General features: G+C 34.0%; 1 protein-coding gene and 1 pseudogene across 1 annotated transcript; one reads left to right on the top strand and one right to left on the bottom strand.

Annotated features, from left to right (window-relative positions):
* Window positions 1–8579: 8579 nt before the first annotated feature.
* On the bottom strand, window positions 8580–9637 carry GER13 (germin-like protein). The gene is made up of 2 exons (NM_001358039.1): window positions 9484–9637; window positions 8580–9340 (listed from the first exon to the last, which is right to left on the bottom strand). Exons 1-2 carry the CDS (start codon window positions 9596–9598, stop codon window positions 8790–8792), a joined length of 666 nt encoding a protein of 221 aa, NP_001344968.1. The 5' UTR covers window positions 9599–9637; the 3' UTR covers window positions 8580–8789.
* A 3312-nt stretch (window positions 9638–12949) lies between these two features.
* LOC100806462 (germin-like protein subfamily 1 member 20) lies at window positions 12950–14228 on the top strand (annotated as a pseudogene).
* Window positions 14229–17436: the final 3208 nt, after the last annotated feature.

The raw sequence follows: 17436 nt of genomic DNA, 5'->3' as shown, positions 1-17436 counted from the left end.
ATGGGATCAACATAGGCTTAAAGGAGCACTCAAACCGTGTGACCCCCAAGGCCTACACTCCGAAGAGTCCGTTAGGGCCTCTTCCTCCTGATTCAGGTCCAACCCAGAAAATATTTTAGCACACAGACTCTATCTATTAACTGTACAAAACACACGACTCCTCAATTGTTCTCAAAATAGTTTTTAACTCATCGCCCTAAAAGGGACTTGACATTAACTCGTCGCCCTTAAAGGGACTTAACATTAACTCGTCACCCTTAAAGGGACTTAACATTAACTCGTCGCCCTTAAAGGGACTTAGCATTAACTCGTCGCCCTTAAAGGGACTTGACATGAACTCGTCACCCTTAAAGAGACTTAACATTAACTCGTCACCCTTAAAGGGACTTAACATTAACTCGTCGCCCTTAAAGGGACTTAGCATTAACTCGTCGCCCTTAAAGGGACTTATAGTCATATGATTGTACAATTCATAGTTCATACTCAATGCACACAACATTTCAATCACATACATACACAATTTATCACATACACTCGATCTCAATCACAATGGTATAATCTCAAAATAGCATGTTATCACACCTCATGAATCATATTCACTTTACCTATGAACTATGCAATATACACAACTACTCAATTGTTTTCAAAATCATTTTAACTCGTTGGGTTCCCACAATGGATCCCATCACAATACTCGTCGCCCTTAAAGGGTCTTACAATTGTGTGATTGCACAGTTCATAGTTCATAACTCAATACACACATCTCATCTCAATACACATGTATTTTATTATCCGTCACATGTTCAATTTATCACATAATCACAGTTTGAATCATCATTTCATAACCTCAACATAATAATTTATACAAAAGATTTTATCACAACATGGGGTGTAAAACCCCTGAAATAGTTTCTCACAATTATATCAAAATCAATTAATCAAATTCATCAGTTAAACTCAAAGACATCAAGAGCACTCAAGTTTATCAATCAATTCTCACCAGGACATCAATTGGTACATAGAACACAATAATATTGTATTTATAATCATAAAGAGAAAATTATAATTCAATAAACATCCCAAAATAAACCCAAATTTAGTTCTCTAAGGATCCCTACACATGTTCATTCTAACCCCCAATTGCGATAAACTCATCCCTTACCTCTGAGCGGACTCACGTGTCTTCCGACAGCGATAGCGGCATCTCTAACGGTTCCCTGAGATTCCTCTAGTTATTCCTCCGACTGCTCTGATAGAATTCCCAAACATCAGAGAGACGGAGAAGAGATTGAAGCCTCCACTTGTAATGTCTTCTTGTGATTTCTTTTTCTTCCTCCACAAATATTATCCCGTAAATCTCAACGGTGAAAGTGTGCACAATTGAATTTCGAACAACATATCCAAATGTCATGAAAATCCAACGGTTAAAGAAACCGAGATAGTAGTTTTACTGAGACCATTTTGGGTTTCTGTGGGAAAAGAGAAAGTTACGGTGCGAAGGGTATTTCTCTTAGCTCTGTCATGTTTTTGCAATTCCCAACAGTGAGAATGCCCAAAATTGGGTTGCGAACATGGTACTCAAATTTCACGACGATCCAACAGTGAATGAGTCCGAGATCATCGTTTTTCTGAGACAGGTTTTGTGGGCTGCGGGAAAAAGAAAGGGTTTTGGAGAGGAGAAGAGGGAAAACGAAAATGAGGGAAAGAAGAGACAGCGTAATTGTGAAAACTGACTTAACACTATTTATAGCTAGGTTTACTATATTTATTTTTTTATTTATTATTTTATAAAAAAACAAACTCTATTTTATTCTCTATCAAACAAATAAATAAAATACCCTTTTTATTTTATCTCAAATCATTATTTCAATTAATAATTATATCTCCTTATTTATTTATTTATTTATAGAATCTCATCATTTTTCTAAAACTCTATTTATTTATAAATAAAAATTATTTTTTTTAAATTAGCTTACGAAAAATGGGATGTTACAAACCGGACCCAAAATTTTGCCTATAAGAACAAACCCCCTTATGTGGGTTTAACTCATTACCAATTCCATCCTTTTTCCTCCTTGTCCTCGTCCTCCTTCTCTGAAACCCAATTTCTCTAAGCCCAGACGCCATATTCCTCAGGTATGCATGTTAATTTGAAAATTTTTGTAGTTCGCTAATCAAAAACTTGAATAATTGTGATATAATTATTTGTGAAAACGTTACCAAAGTTCTGAAAAGATTCCAAAGTTCTGAAAAGATACCGGATGCTCCTAACATTGTTCTAGAACAACATTGTTCTTAGCATCGCCCTTGGAAACACTGTGTATGCATGAGATGCATCTTTGTTGTGCGTGACTCATTTTATGGATAGGAGAAATGTTGGAGCGAAGTGTAAGGGATACCTGTTATTAGGTTACAACGTAGGGTTGGGGTGCGAGGTAAAGCCCTACAGAACACGTGATATTGTGCATGATTATGATATTGTACATTGTTTAAGATATTTTACACATATATTATATTTTGATGTAACCCATCGTTCATGAATAAGAATAAGAAACAGTCGCTATGTTCCCGAGGATGTAGGCACACTTACCGAACCTCGTTAAATCTCTTGTCTATGTGTGCTTGAGTTTGATATCTCTCATCTCTTTAGAATTATGATTGCTATTGCTAACAATCTTATAGCTCCACGACTGAATTTGTCAATATTGATGAGGAAGAAGGTATTGTTACAAGCATTGCTTGGGCTCCCGATGGATGTCATTTAGCCATTGCTTTGAACAACACGCATGTCCAGCTCTGGGATACTCATGTTTCTAGGCTAGTAAGTATTATACTTTAAAAACCATATATGAGGTGAATACTAGTTGGTTGATTCTGTAAATCTTTATTGGTTGATGGTATAGAATTAGATTGTTACAATGAGGTTCTTTTGTGTTCTTATAAGATTGAAACTTTCTTTATATGCAATCCGATGGTTTGATTATTGACTGTTGGTTAGTGTTAGGATATGGGACGTGGTTATGCCTTTTTTCTATGGAAGGATATGGTAGAAATGTATGATAGCAATGATGTTGAGTAGGAAGAGGATGAGTTTTCAGAAAATTGACACCTTAACTTGAATTGTGCTTATTAGCTTCTTTACTTACATTACATGGCTTGCTACAACTTATGCCTTTATATAGGTTACATAGGTGATTTCTACACACTTCTATACTACTTAGTCCTAGAGTCTTCTAGACTCATCTATCATCTATCATTCATCTCTATGATGTTCTAGGTGCTTCTATGACTTTAGACAATAAGATATTTTTCTACATCCATCAAGAAGTTTTTACACACTACAACATCTCCATAGGTGTAGAACTCTCTAGATAATGGACCACTAATTATACATCTACACTTTTCTAGATTAATCTTCAACACTTCCCCTTAATCTAGAAAAGTCTTGAACTGCAAGCATGTCTCTGAATTTGATGAACTTTTCTGTTGCAATTGGCTTGGTGAAGATGTCTGCTAATTGTTCTTCAGTCTTGCAGAACCCCATTTTGATTTCTCCACGTTCCACGAGCTCTCTGATGAAGTAGTATCTAATCTCAATGTGCTTTGTACGACTGTGGAATACTGGATTCTTAGTCATTGCAATAGCTGACATATTATCACAATGAATAACTGTTGGAGTCTTGGAGTCTTGTTGTATGTCTTGCAGAATTTTTCTGAGCCATGCCGCTTCACACGCAGCGCTTATTGCAGCCATGTATTCTGCTTCTGCTGATGATAACTGCCGTTTGCTTCTTTGACGCCCATGATATTGCTTTTTTGCCTAGAAGAAACACATATCCACTTGTGCTTTTTCTATCATCTGTGATTCCTGCCCAGTCGCTATCTGTATAACCTGTCAAGTTAAAGTCTCTATCTGCCTCATACAAAATGCCAAAATCCTTTATGCCTTTGACATATCTTAGGATTCTCTTGGCTGCTGCAAAGTGTGCTTTGCTTGGGTTACTCATGAATCTAGACACGATGCTAACTGCATGTACAATGTCTGGCCTTGAGTTAGTTAAGTAGATTAGTAAACCGACTAGGCTTCTATAAACTGTTGCATCAACTGTGTCTTGCCCATCATCTTTTGAAAGCTTCTTGTTCATTGCCATAGGTGTGGCAAGTGGTTTACAATCTTGCTTGTTGAACTTCTTCAGTAAGTCATCCGCATATTTTTCTTGCAAGATAAATATTTTTCCAGGTCTTTGCTTGACTTGCATGCCGAGAAAATATCTCATGAGTCCAAGATCGATCATTTCATACTCTTGCATCATAGCCTTTTTGAATTCTTCCATCATCTGTGAGTTGTTGCTGGTGTAGATTAAATCATCTACACATAGGCACAAAATCAAGAAATGATTACCTTGCATCTTCACATATAGTGACGGCTCACTTGGACTTTTGAGGAATCTATGCTCGACGAGGTATTTGTCTATTTTGTTGTTCCATGCTCGAGGAGCTTGTTTGAGACCATAAAGCGCCTTTTTCAAGCGATATACTTTGTCTTCTTCTCCTTGAACTTTGTACCCTTGTGGTTGCTCTACGTAGACTTCTTCTTCAATCTCTCCATTCAAGAAAGCTGATTTTACATCTAGCTGGTAGACTTGTAGCTTTAACCGTGCAGCTAAGGCTAGTACAGTTCTGATTGTTTCCATGCGCACAACGGGAGCAAATGTCTTATTGAAATCAACTCCTGGCAGTTGTGAATAGCCTTTAGCGACAAGTCGTGCTTTGTGTTTCTGGATTGTTCCATCCTCATTATATTTAATTTTGTAAACCCATTTCAGGCCAATGATCTCCTTGTCTTCTGGTTTTTGCATGAGCTCCCATGTATGATTTTTCTCTATCATTTTGATTTCCTCGTCCATGGATTTTCTCCAAACTTCTTTTTTCGATGCTTCCTCAAACTTTTGAGGTTCACATGCAAAAAATCAAACATTCGCGTACTTTGGATTCGGTTTGTGTGGCCTTCCTGATTTTCGAAGTTGTTGTTGTGGGACTTCTTCTACTTCTTCTTGCTGGTGATGTTGGTCATGCTGTGTTGGTGATGGTGGCAGTGTGCACGGGCTTGGATTGGTTACTTCTTGCGTCTCATTGACTTCAGTACTCCATTGCCAGCTTGCTCCTTCGTCAAAGATGACATCTCTTGAAATGATCAGCTGCTTTGAATCTGGTTTGAATAATCGGTAACCTTTAGATTGGTCACTATAGCCGACAAAGATGCACTTTTCTCCTTTTTCATCAAGCTTTTCTTGGTTCTCCTTTGGAATGTGTGAATAAGCAACACATCCAAAAACATTAAAATGATAAACTATTGGTTTTCTGTTGACCCATGCTTCATATGGTGTCATATTTAAGACTGCTTTAGTTGGAGAACGGTTGAGGATGTATATTGTTGTGCTAACAGCTTCTGCCCATAGATTCTTTGGCAGGTTCTTGTGCTATAGCATCGATTGAGCCATTTCCATAATGATTCTGTTTTTCCTTTCAGCGACCCTATTCTGTTGTGGAGTGTGACAAACAGTCAGCTCCTTCTTGATGCATGATCATTGCAAAAATTGATGAATATGTGCCCATTGAATTCTCCCCCGCGATCTGTTCTCAAGATTTTGAGGGAATGCCGACTTTGCTTTTCCATTTGGGCCTTGAACTCCTTGAAGTAAGAGAATGCATCGGATTTTTGTTGGATGAAGTACACCCACATCATTCGAGTGTAGTCATCAACGAAGAGGAGAAAAATATCTTCTTCCACCAAAGCTGGGGGTACTTGATGGTCCCCAGATATCAGCATGCACCAATTGAAGTGGAGCTTTAGCTCTCTAAGATGTTTTTGGAAATGGTAACCTGTGCATCTTGCCATAAATGCAACCTTCACAAACTTTAAGGTTAGATGAAATAAAAGGAAGCCCAAGCACTATATTTTTTTGTTTTAATAATTTGAGGCCATTAAAGTTTAGATGACCATACCTCAAGTGCCACAGTATGGACTCATCCATATTCTCATATTTCAATGCATTGTTTTGCCCAAATGGCATAAATAGAGGAAATACTTTATTAGGAGCCATTTTGATAGAAATAATTTGGCCCTTTCTTTTATCAATGATATTACATTTATCATCATCAAAGACGACTTTATAATTTTTATGAATAATTTGACCAACACTTAGAAGATTTTGAGTAAGACCTGGCACATAATAAACATCATGATATATTTTTGGCTACCATTTTGAGTTTTAGCAGCAATGGTGCCTTTTCCTTCAACTGTTTGAACATTTCCATCATCAAGTGTAACTTTGGATTTTATTGTCTCATCTAGTCGCACAAAGCAACTTTTGTTTTTTGTCATGTGGTTTAAAAAACCACTATCAACATACCATACATTCCTTGATTCTTGAGAAGATAAAGCGGAGTACAAAGTATGATCAAGGGATTTTTATTTTCTAGAAAATTTGCTTCTTTTTGTCAATAAAAACAATCTTTTTTGTAGTGTAGGTGCCTTTTGCACTTTTTGCATTTGTACCGACAATCATTTGTATCATGATTATTTTTCTTGCATAATTTGCAATAGGAGCTTGAAGCATTATTACTCCATTGCTTTCTGCTCCTTTTACCATGATTAGTAAATGTTCCTCCTCTTTTTTGAGGAAATTTACCGTGGTTATTTTTCTTATCTCCATCATTTTTAGAGATATTAATTTTAGATTGGAATGCTTGTTCTAGTGGCTGCTCAAATCTTTTCATTCTAGTTTCATGAGCTTCTAAAGAGCCCATTAATTCTACTAGAGTGAGTTTAGATAAATCTTTTGATTCTTCTATGGCAGTCACAATATGATCATATTTTACGGGAAGACTTCTTAATATTTTTAGTATTATTTTCTTGTCTTCAATCGTGTCCCCGTAACTTCTAATTTGATTGAAGATATTAGAGACACGAGAGAAGAAAGATTGTATAGATTCATCTTCCCGCATTATTAATGTATCAAAATCCTTTCACAAAGATTGAAGTTTAATAGAAATTACCTTGTCTGTGCCTTTAAATTCATTTTTCAGAGTCTTCCACGCCTCCTTTGCATTTTTTGCTTGCATGATTCTTGGAAAGATCTCTCTACTAACTCTTTGTTGGATGAATAGCAGAGACAATATTTGCCACGCAACGATTAGTCTTGATTGCCTATTCATAAGATCAATAAGATATTAATTGGAGTGTGTTTTCCTTGATTAAAAAAATCATATCCTTTTTTTTTTCTCAGCAAAACAAAAGAATCGTATCCTATTATTCAAGAATAGGAAAGCATATAAATCCGGGTCAGTTTAAATTAAGCATTTGCATGTTTAATTTACCCATCTTACAAAGGCAAATCTATCCGAATTGCGAATTGAGAAACACTTCGGATAGAATCGATAGTTTCAAGATAGAGAACCCAAATCGAAATTCAGCAGCAACTCTATAGACCCGAAATTAACAAATTATAAATGAAACTTGAAGTTTCAATATTTAAGGTCTTTCCTTTTGACCAAAGAAAAATGTCTTTCCTTTCTTGGCATAAGTGCATTGTTGGAATTTCGTGGTTAAAATAGGTGACAAAAAAGATTCCTGTGTTGTGAGTGTGAAGATGGTTCATTTCTCTACCATGCGTCTTATGTTCCATATATATAAGCACCAACAACCAACGATCGTGATATGTCCTTCACTATTTTATCTTTTACTTCATAATCATATTTTATTACCTCTACAAAATGATTCTTCCTTTCTTTCTTCCTACCTACCAGTGTGTATGCTCTTTTAGGGACCAATGTAGAATAAAAAAGTATAGGAAATTAGAGAAATAACAATCCAAAGTTTGATTGACAAATAACAAAGAGAAAAGAAGTATAGGAAATTAGAGGACATGATGCCTCCTAACAGGGGAGTTATACAGGGGAATTATGAAATATAAGAAAAGGAGTGTTTATGGGAGACTTCCATTTTACTTATTTTTTTGCCCATAAAAAGCTTATTGGTATGACTCCTTTGATGTCTTTACACAGCAGAGATCCATTAAATTCTTAATATAATATTTTATAGTTGTTAATATTTTTCTACAGTATCATATCATCTTCATTATTTCATGGGCTGGTGCCTACATCTATATTTCAATCCATTAAATTTTCTTTAAGAATATTTTGTAGGTCTTTATATTTTTCTACAGTATCATATATTATCTTTCTTATTCCATGAGTGGTGTCTTCAGCAGGAGACATGAACTTTGCCTAAATAGTGAGCCATGAAGCCATGCATCAAGTCCTTGACGGGCAATGACACTCGTGAGGTTGACAAATGTATGTAGTCATTGGGTGTCGTTACTCGTTGGTATGATGAACCTTAGAATTAATTAGATTGTTAGCACACAAAGAAACAAGTCTTATTTATGGGCACAAAATAGGGGGCGACCTAAATAGGCCCGTGGTGGTAGACTTAGGGAAAGTAATTAACATATTAAGATGCATAGCACTCACTGTTGACACACAAACAGTCTATTAAACTCGCAAACAGAAACTCCAGCAAGAATAGGTTCTTTTATTAATTAAACTCAAGCAATATGTATTAAATCAAATCAAACTCCAAACAGAACAAATATTATGTATAAAAATTAATAACCCCCATACATTAAATTTTATTTATTAGGTCTGTTGTATGGGGTGATTGAAACAATAAAGTGATCAATTATACAGTAACTAGCTAGTGTGAAATGCTCGTCCATACTCCCAAATTAGTTATTGTTGTCGTACCAAGATTGCTTTTGAAGATAATCAATTATGCTCTTGTCCACCTGGAAAGCTTTGGTGAGAACCTCAGAAGAAATAGGTGGATTAGCTTTAAACAAAGCATTTGCAATGGTGATGGCTCCAGGATTTTGACTGCTAAGAGCAGCAATGGCAGCAGCATTGCCATATCCCACATTGAGTTGGAAATGAATGAGACCAATTGGGAACACAAACACATCACCCTTGTTCAGCACTTTGGTGAAGAGGCGATTTCCATCTTGATTGGAAGTCACAAATCCAACATAGAGAGTACCCTCAAGGACTATAAGGATCTCAGTGCCCCGAGGGTGAGTGTGGGGAGCGTTCAAACCCTTTGGTGCGAAATCTATGCGAGCCAAAGCTATGCCCAGCGTGTTTAGTCCCGGTAGTTGATCAACAAACACCTGAGTCACGTTTGAACCTACTGGGTTGTCAGTCTTCCCCGGTTCTACATGTCTGAAGAAGTCTTCAGCTTTCACAAGTTTGGGATCTTTGCAGAACTTTCCATTCACAAATACTACAAGATAAAAGGCAAAGGTTTTAATTAATAAAAATCATCAATCACAATAATTCTAGACAACATCTCTCTCTCTCTCTCTTTATATATATATATTATGCAACAATCTTAAATTGTGTTGAGGAATGTTTGATTTTACATACCACCATCTTTTTCTTTGGCGGCCACACAAAAGTCTTGCAGAGGACTAGGGTCATAGGCAGAGACCACAGAGGATGTTAAAGCCAAGATGACAACAAGGAAGTACACAACTTTCATTTTTTCTCCTCTTAGTAATACACTCTTATCTTAAATGATTCTTCTATATTTAATCGCTTGTGAGAATTGGATTTTGATTCATGTGAAGCTTGCTATTTATATGGGTGAAGCATTGAATTGGTTTGCCGTTTATTTTTAACGTAATTAATTATTTATTTGGTGATGAACCATTCCTTAACAACTTCATGCGTGCTTGCTTGATCGAATAGTATAGACTAAGGAGATGCTCCATATGAAAAAGAAAAAACAAGTGTTTCGTATTACCTCGTCCACTTGACTTTGCTTGTACTCTTTCCACCATTATTATTTTATAATGGGAGGATCGTCAACTAAATAAACAAAAAAAGTTTAGTTTAGACTTTGTCTTGATATTACAGATTTGATGAAAAAGTTCAAATTGGCTTCCTGTTACTGTTCCAATTTTAAGCATGGTCATCAAGAGTAGTTGGTCGAATATGGAAATTTTGAATCGAACCATAACTAGTATATATTTACCACGGCTAAAAATCGAGACCATCTCTTTTGCTCTCGTCAACAATCAATCGAAGACTCCGGTTGCAACCCGAAATTTTATCTGTGTCCGTGTGATTTGTTTTCATACACTACTTTTATTAAACGTTATTAATTAGATATAACCTTAATTTGACTTTGCACGGCCTGCGGGCCGGGACCTAATTTTAAAGGAGTGTTTAAATTTAGATACCATAAATTTCAAAACCTAATTCTCACATCTTTGTTTTTTTTTTTCTTAATACATCATATCACCTATTATATTTATATTTTTCTCTCTAACTTCTCTCTCAAGATATCACATATCACAAGGATGTATATATATATTTATTCTTTTAAAATGTATATAATAAACGGAATATTTTTTTTTTATTTTTTATTTTGGATGGGTAAACAGTAAAAGGAAACAGTTGTAGTACCTAGAAGGTTATGACATGTAATTTTATTAGGGATATACGATGATATCCGAAGGAGGAATTTTTCTCAAACCCTTTACACTTCGTCCACTTGGCATTGTTCCATACGTTTTGCTGTTTTATTATTTTCTAGTAAACTTGAGTTATATGCTTATTACACAAGACTTTGATAAATTATGGTCCATAATTATTTCTACTAGGAGTTTTTAAACTATTTTATCCCTAAAGAAGTTTTTCAAAAGAAAAATAATTTATTAGTAAATTAGTCTCTCATATTAGTTTAGTCTTCTTTTTATTTTTTTAAACACTAAAAGTATTTTCTACGAAGTTATATTTGAGTCAAGACTATTATAGATAAAATAGAGAGAAGATGGATAAAACTATCTTTTGTATTAATGTGTTATATATATATATATATATATATATATATATATATATATATATATATATATATATATATATATATATATATGCTAAAACGAGCATAATTAATTAATTGCATGCATTCGATTAGTGTCTCCTTATTTATAATAGTTGTCATGAGTTGGTTTTTTCATATCTAGTCAGAGATAATATCTTTAGAACAGTTGTCATTGAGTCATTATTACTTTGTAGAAACAATGTCGACTTTATGAGGAAAGTCAAGGTTTATCTCAAAAGAGTAAAATGAAAATTTAGCAAGGAACAAACTTAATTAGCCTAGTTTACCATACATGTCCTCAAGGCGGAAGCAATTACAACGGGAGAATTGCAAACTCAAAGGATATATCAGCATTGTAAGGAAACAAGCTCAAGTCAACAACGACACCATTTTGGATCGCAAAGCCTTCAACTGATTATTGAGAGCATAAATCAGAAATTGTCTCTATTTGTTTCCTTGTGAATATACTTTAATTATAATTCAATTAATTTTGACCCAATACCTCACGAAAGTTTCTTTATTCCACCAACTACTGTTTACACTTTAAACCTAAAGTTCATCTAGAGAAAGATAAGTTTGAATTGAAAACCTATGACTATTGTCTCAAGAACTGAGATCAAGTCTTAACAGATATTTAATTTAACAAATAGATTTCCCACCACTAAAACAATTTGGATTTGGTTCATGAGGGATTTACTTTAACGAAAATGTTATTAATTAAAAAAGTATATTGTTAGGATATAAAAATCTTCATAATTTGTTAAACATGTATTTAGTTGTTCCTCTAATTTTTTCTTCTCCACATATTAGTCACTCAGATTTAATTGGTCACTAAAGTAGTCACTCAATAATTTAAAAAGAAATTGTCACTTATAATGATCATACCTTTCTCAAATTGTTAACAAAAATTATTTCTCCTTAACGATGCATGTAGTTTAGACCTAAAAATAATAATTTGAAAAGGAAGACTAAACTAATAACAAAAAACATATATGAGAGACTAATTCAAAAACAAATTAAATTTTCAAAAAACTTATTTAGAAAATAAAAAAGTAGTTAAAAAATCCTTATAGAAAAATTAGAGTTGTGTAATAAGGCATATAACTTATTTCTATAAAATGAAATGAAACAAGTGTTGAACAATGCCAAGAAGAGTAAAGGGATCGAGAAAAAAAAAATCCCTCCTTTGGGATATTATCGTATATCCCTAGAAGATTCTAAATATATCTTGAACTAATTCATAAAATGAGACGTCATAACTTCCTAGGTACTACAATTATTTCCGTTTACAGTATATATATATATATATATATATTCCGTTTAAGTACAATTCTCACTATTATATTTATTTTCGAAGAAGACCTTTATATATCTCCTTCCATGGCAAATTATTTAAATTAAGACCTGAAGCAGTTGCAGCAAGCCGTGAAAAGTCAAAGTTTACATCTAACGTTTATATATTAATCCGATGTTCACATCTTCGAACACTGTTCTGCTATTGAAATGCTTTGGTAATGGGTGAAAACAAATCACAGACATAATGATGATAAAATTTCGGGTTGCTACGGTAGTCTTTGATTAATTGTTTACAAGGGCAATAAGAAATGGTCTATATTTTGATTAAGCCGTGGTATATATTTTAGTTACTGTTCGATTGTGACCCAATCCCTCACAAAATTTCCATATTCCACCTGCTACTTTTGATTATTATGTTTAAACTTGAAGCCAATTTAAAATCTTTAAACTACTATCATAAATAAGATTACTGGAAAGAGTACAAGCAAAGCCAAGTGACAAGGTAATACCGAAACATGACTTGCTTTTTCTTATGGACCTTCTCCTTGGTCTACTCTTTTATCACGCACTCATTCGTGTAGTTGTTAAGGAATGGTTCCTCATCAAATAAAGAATTAATTACGGTAGAGATAAAATGCAAACCAATTCAATGCTTCATCCTTATAAATACCAAACTTCACATGAATCAAAATGCAATTCTCACAAGTGATTACATAGCAGAATCATTTAAGAATAGCTCTAAGAAGAAAAAAAATACGATGGTTGTGTGCTTGCTTGTTGCCATCTTGGCTCTGACATCCTCTGTTGTCTCTGCCTATGACCCTAGTCCTCTTCAAGATTTTTGTGTGGCAGCCAAAGAAAAAGATGGTGGTATGTCAAAACATTCCTCAAAACAATATTTAAGCATGTTGAATAATATGTGTATATATATATATATATATATATATATATATATATATATATATATCTTGTGATTGGTTTTATTAATCAAAATCTTTGCCTTGTAATTTGTAGTATTTGTGAACGGATAATTTTGCAAAGACCCTAAGCTTGTCAAACCTGAAGATTTCTTCCTACATGTGGAACCCGGGAACACTGACAACCCAAATAATGCACAAGTTACTCCTGTGTCTGTGTCTGTTGATCAACTTCCAGGGCTTAACACGCTTGGCATATCTTTGGCTCGCATAGATTTTGCACCAAAGGGTATAAACCCTCCCCACACTCACCCTCGAGCCTCGGAAATCCTTATAGTCCTTGAGGGTACTCTCTATGTTGGATTTGTCACTTCCAATCAAGACAGAAATCGTCTCTTTACCAAAGTGTTGAACAAGGGTGATGTGTTTGTGTTCCCAATTGGTCTCATTCATTTTCAACTCAATGTGGGCTATGGCAATGCAGTTGCCATTGCTGCTCTTGGCAGTCAAAATGCAGGAACTATCACTATTGCAAATGCTTTGTTTAAAGCCAATCCACCTATTTCTCCTGAGGTTCTCACCAAAGCCTTCCAAGTGGATCAGAAATTAATTGATGATCTTCAGAAGAAATCATGGTATGACACGAACTAGTTTAAGAACATGGATGATCTTTTCATACCAGTTACTGGATCATGGATGACTTTGATGCATGTTACAATCACCCCATGTAATAGACCTACAAATAATTACTATATAATGTAATAATTAAATAAAATGTATGTCTGTTATTTTTATATACCGTGTTCTTTTTGTAGTTTGATTTAGTTTAATTAATATTAAAAACATGAACCTTTTCTTATTGGAGTGGTTGTGCTTGGATCCAGTATTCGGGTTTCTTTAGTACCAATAGTGAGTATTATGCATCTAAATGTGTTACTTTGCCCCAAGTCTACCAGCATGGGCTATATATTTAAGCTGCAGGTTTAATTAGTAACTATGGAAGGCATTTTAGGAAAACAAAAATAATATATTAGTGGGGATTATTAATGGAGTTGATTTTGCAATCAATGTAGCCCCAAGTAAATGATTTATGTCAAATTAATGATTTTGGAATCAATGTAGCTCAAGTCTACCAGCATGGGCTATAACTGTTGAACATTCAATAGAATGATTATTGGTTAAGGTGGAATTCGGCTAACTTTTATGTTAGCTAAATAAGGTGAAGGTTAGTCTAGTTGCATATAGAATTGATAACTTATCAATATTAACCAAATAAGAAGGTTAATAGAGCATGGACAAGGTCAATAAAGTCATTTATGTAATATTTCATTTTTTGTAAAATAAATTAAAAAGGTTTTTTTAGTTAAAAAATAAATATAATTTTAGAAAAATGGTGAGATTTTTATAAATAAATAAATAAAGAGAAATAACTTTATTAAAATAATGGTTTGAAGGAAAATAAAAAAAATATTTGATTTATTCATTTGATAGGAAATAAAATAGAGTATTTGTTTATAAAATAATAAATAAAGAAAAATAGAGTAAATAATAGGTTGTGGGTACTCTACCTATAAATAGAGACATGACAGTTTTGACGATAGTCTTTACGCTTCCTCTATCTCTCAATTTCATTTTCCCTTCTTGTCCTCCCAAAATCCTCTCTTTTGCTCGCATACACTCAAATCTATTTTAATAAAGCAAAGATCTCAGATTTTTTAATCGTTGGATCATCGTGAAATTTGAGTACCAGGTTTGTAACTCATTTTAAAACATTCTCACCGTTGGAATTAGCGGAAAAATGTCGGAGGTGAGAGAAATGCCCTTTGCATTGTAGCTTTCTCTTTTCCCACAAAGACCCAAAACTTGTCCCAGTAAGACTATGATCCCGAACTTGTTAACCGTTGGATCATTGTGAAATTTAGACACCACCTTAGGAATCCATTTTCTCATATCTTCACCATTGGGATTTATGAAATAATGTCCACAAAGAGAAACGTCCCTCGCATTTTGACAGTAAAATTGAGGCTACAATCTCTTCTCCTTTTCTCTAACGCTTGGAAACCCTAACAGAGCAAACAAAGAAAAAGCTTGAGGAATCTTAAGGAACTGCTAGAGACGCTGCTATGATTGTCAGACTACACACATGAGCCCGCTTAGAGGTAAGGGATGAGTTTATTGCAATTGGGGTTAGAGTGAACATGTGTAGGAATCCTTAGGGGATCAAATTGGGGTTTATTTTGGGATGTTTATTGTGATCATGAAATTGTGATTGAAATTGTGTATAAGTGATAAATTGAATACGTGATAAATTGTGAAATAACATGTTACTTTGAGATTATAACATTGTTATTGAGATTGAATATAAGTGAAAAGTTGAACATGTGTTAATTTGCAAGATACACGTAAACATGTGATGGTGGATTGTGACATTGTGAGATGTTAAAATTGTGGATATGAAATTTGATTGTGAATAACTGAGTGGTTAACACTTGATGTGACAATACTTGTGTTGTGAGCTGTGAATTATACAATAACCTGGCTGGTGTTTATCTTGAGAAAAGTGTTTATGCGGGAAAGATGTAGGATTCCTAGTTAGGAACCAGTGTGAAATTGTAGCGCAATATGTTAAACATATTTGAAACACGAGTGTGAGGTCATGGGTATTGTATAATTCATGAGAAGTGTCTGCATGCAAAAAAAAAAAAAAAATTGTTTTAGGGGTTGGACTTGAATCAGGAAGGTGAGGCCCCAACAGATTCTTCGGAGTCTAGGCTTTGTGGGTAAAGACACTCAGTTTGAATACTCCTTTAAGCCTATATTGATCCCATATTATTGGAGCATTCTCGCAAAACAAAATGACTCTGACTGATCACCTTATGATTTTACTTAGAGAGAGTAACCTAACATACATATTGTGTGGTGTGTCTTGTTATGTACTCCTAAGCGCCCTAGAGTAGTTTTTTACTAACATGGTATCACATTGTATATAGGCTTGAGTCTTAGTATAATTATTGCATAACGCTTGCTAATTTTTTATTATGAAATTGATGAGTGTTATTATGTCTTGACCCGAGTGTGTGATTCATGTGTAATGTGATTGGTGATTGAAAAATGAATTTTATATGATAAAGTGGTGAAGTGACGTGAGTTGTATTAAGTCGAGCTATGTTATAAATACTTTTATAATTTATTTGGATTACGTCTTTGTTTATTTGTATTTTTTTTAAATGATAACTCACTCCCTGTGTGCTATTTGTGTTTGGATCATGTGATGATCTTGAACCTTGTGTTCGTGGGAGCAGATGACTAGATGAATGACTTTAAAGAACTTCGTGCTAGAGGATGTTGAGACACAATGCTCTGATAGGATGTGACAATGTGGATGAGTTTTTATTTTAATTGCATGATGTTATTTTATTTTATTTTGCTTCACTCATTTAACAAAATTGATTTTGTAAACTTTGACGGCCTTGCTCCGAGCCGAATATGTATTTTTATAAGTTTTATTTGGAAATATTAAAGTGAATGTGAGCCTTTTATCCTTTTGAAATATTTTTATTTAAATGTTTTTTAAAACTATTAATTAATTCTACATTTTTATTTCTTTTATTATTAGTACATATATGTGTGGGATAGAGGGTGTCAATCTATAATGTTAGCTGAATGACAGAATTCAACTAATATTAATGTTAGCTAAATGAGAAATAGACTAATTTAGTTGAATGTGTAGCTGACTAATCTTTAATATTTGTTAGACATGAAGGTTAGCTAAACATGGATAAGGTCAACACAACTACCTACAATGCTAACCATATTGGCAGAATTTGGCTAATTATAAGGTTAGCTGAATGAGTAGAAGATTAATTCGGCTACATTCAATATTAGCTTGGTGGGAGATTCAAATAACTTTAATATTCGTTGAACATGGATAAGGTCATTTCAACTACTTAGAATGTTAACTGAAATGTTAGTCATATGAAAGATTTCGACTAACTTTAAGCATAAGAAAATTAACTAAATTAAGTCAAATTTAATTTAATAAAGATAACATGGTATTTTCCATGATTTTATGATATTCAAATGGCTTATAGCGGTTAAAAATAATCAATGATTGTGCTCCCTAAAAAATACGAAGCGATTGTCATCTTCTCCAACGGTTGAAATAATTAATTAGTTGGCTTATGGGAAGAGGAGAACGTGCCTAGATTTTAATTGTTGCCTCAGAATTAGTGAGTCGAAATCAATTGTTTCTTACCGAATTCAACTACCCAAATTAGT

This window comes from Glycine max, chromosome 19 (assembly GCF_000004515.6).
Source record: "Glycine max cultivar Williams 82 chromosome 19, Glycine_max_v4.0, whole genome shotgun sequence".
Classification (NCBI taxonomy): domain Eukaryota; kingdom Viridiplantae; phylum Streptophyta; class Magnoliopsida; order Fabales; family Fabaceae; genus Glycine; species Glycine max.
The sequence above is the reverse complement of the archived record's forward strand: the minus strand, read 5'-3'. Positions and strand labels throughout refer to the sequence as shown.

Bases quoted from the DNA above. Each gene is read 5' to 3' on its own strand.
- GER13 (NM_001358039.1), bottom strand. From the start codon at position 9,598: ATGAAAGTTGTGTACTTCCTTGTTGTCATCTTGGCTTTAACATCCTCT. The intron at 9,341-9,483 runs GTATGTAAAATC...TTTATCTTGTAG, and splicing joins CGCCAAAGAAAAAGATGGTG to TATTTGTGAATGGAAAGTTC.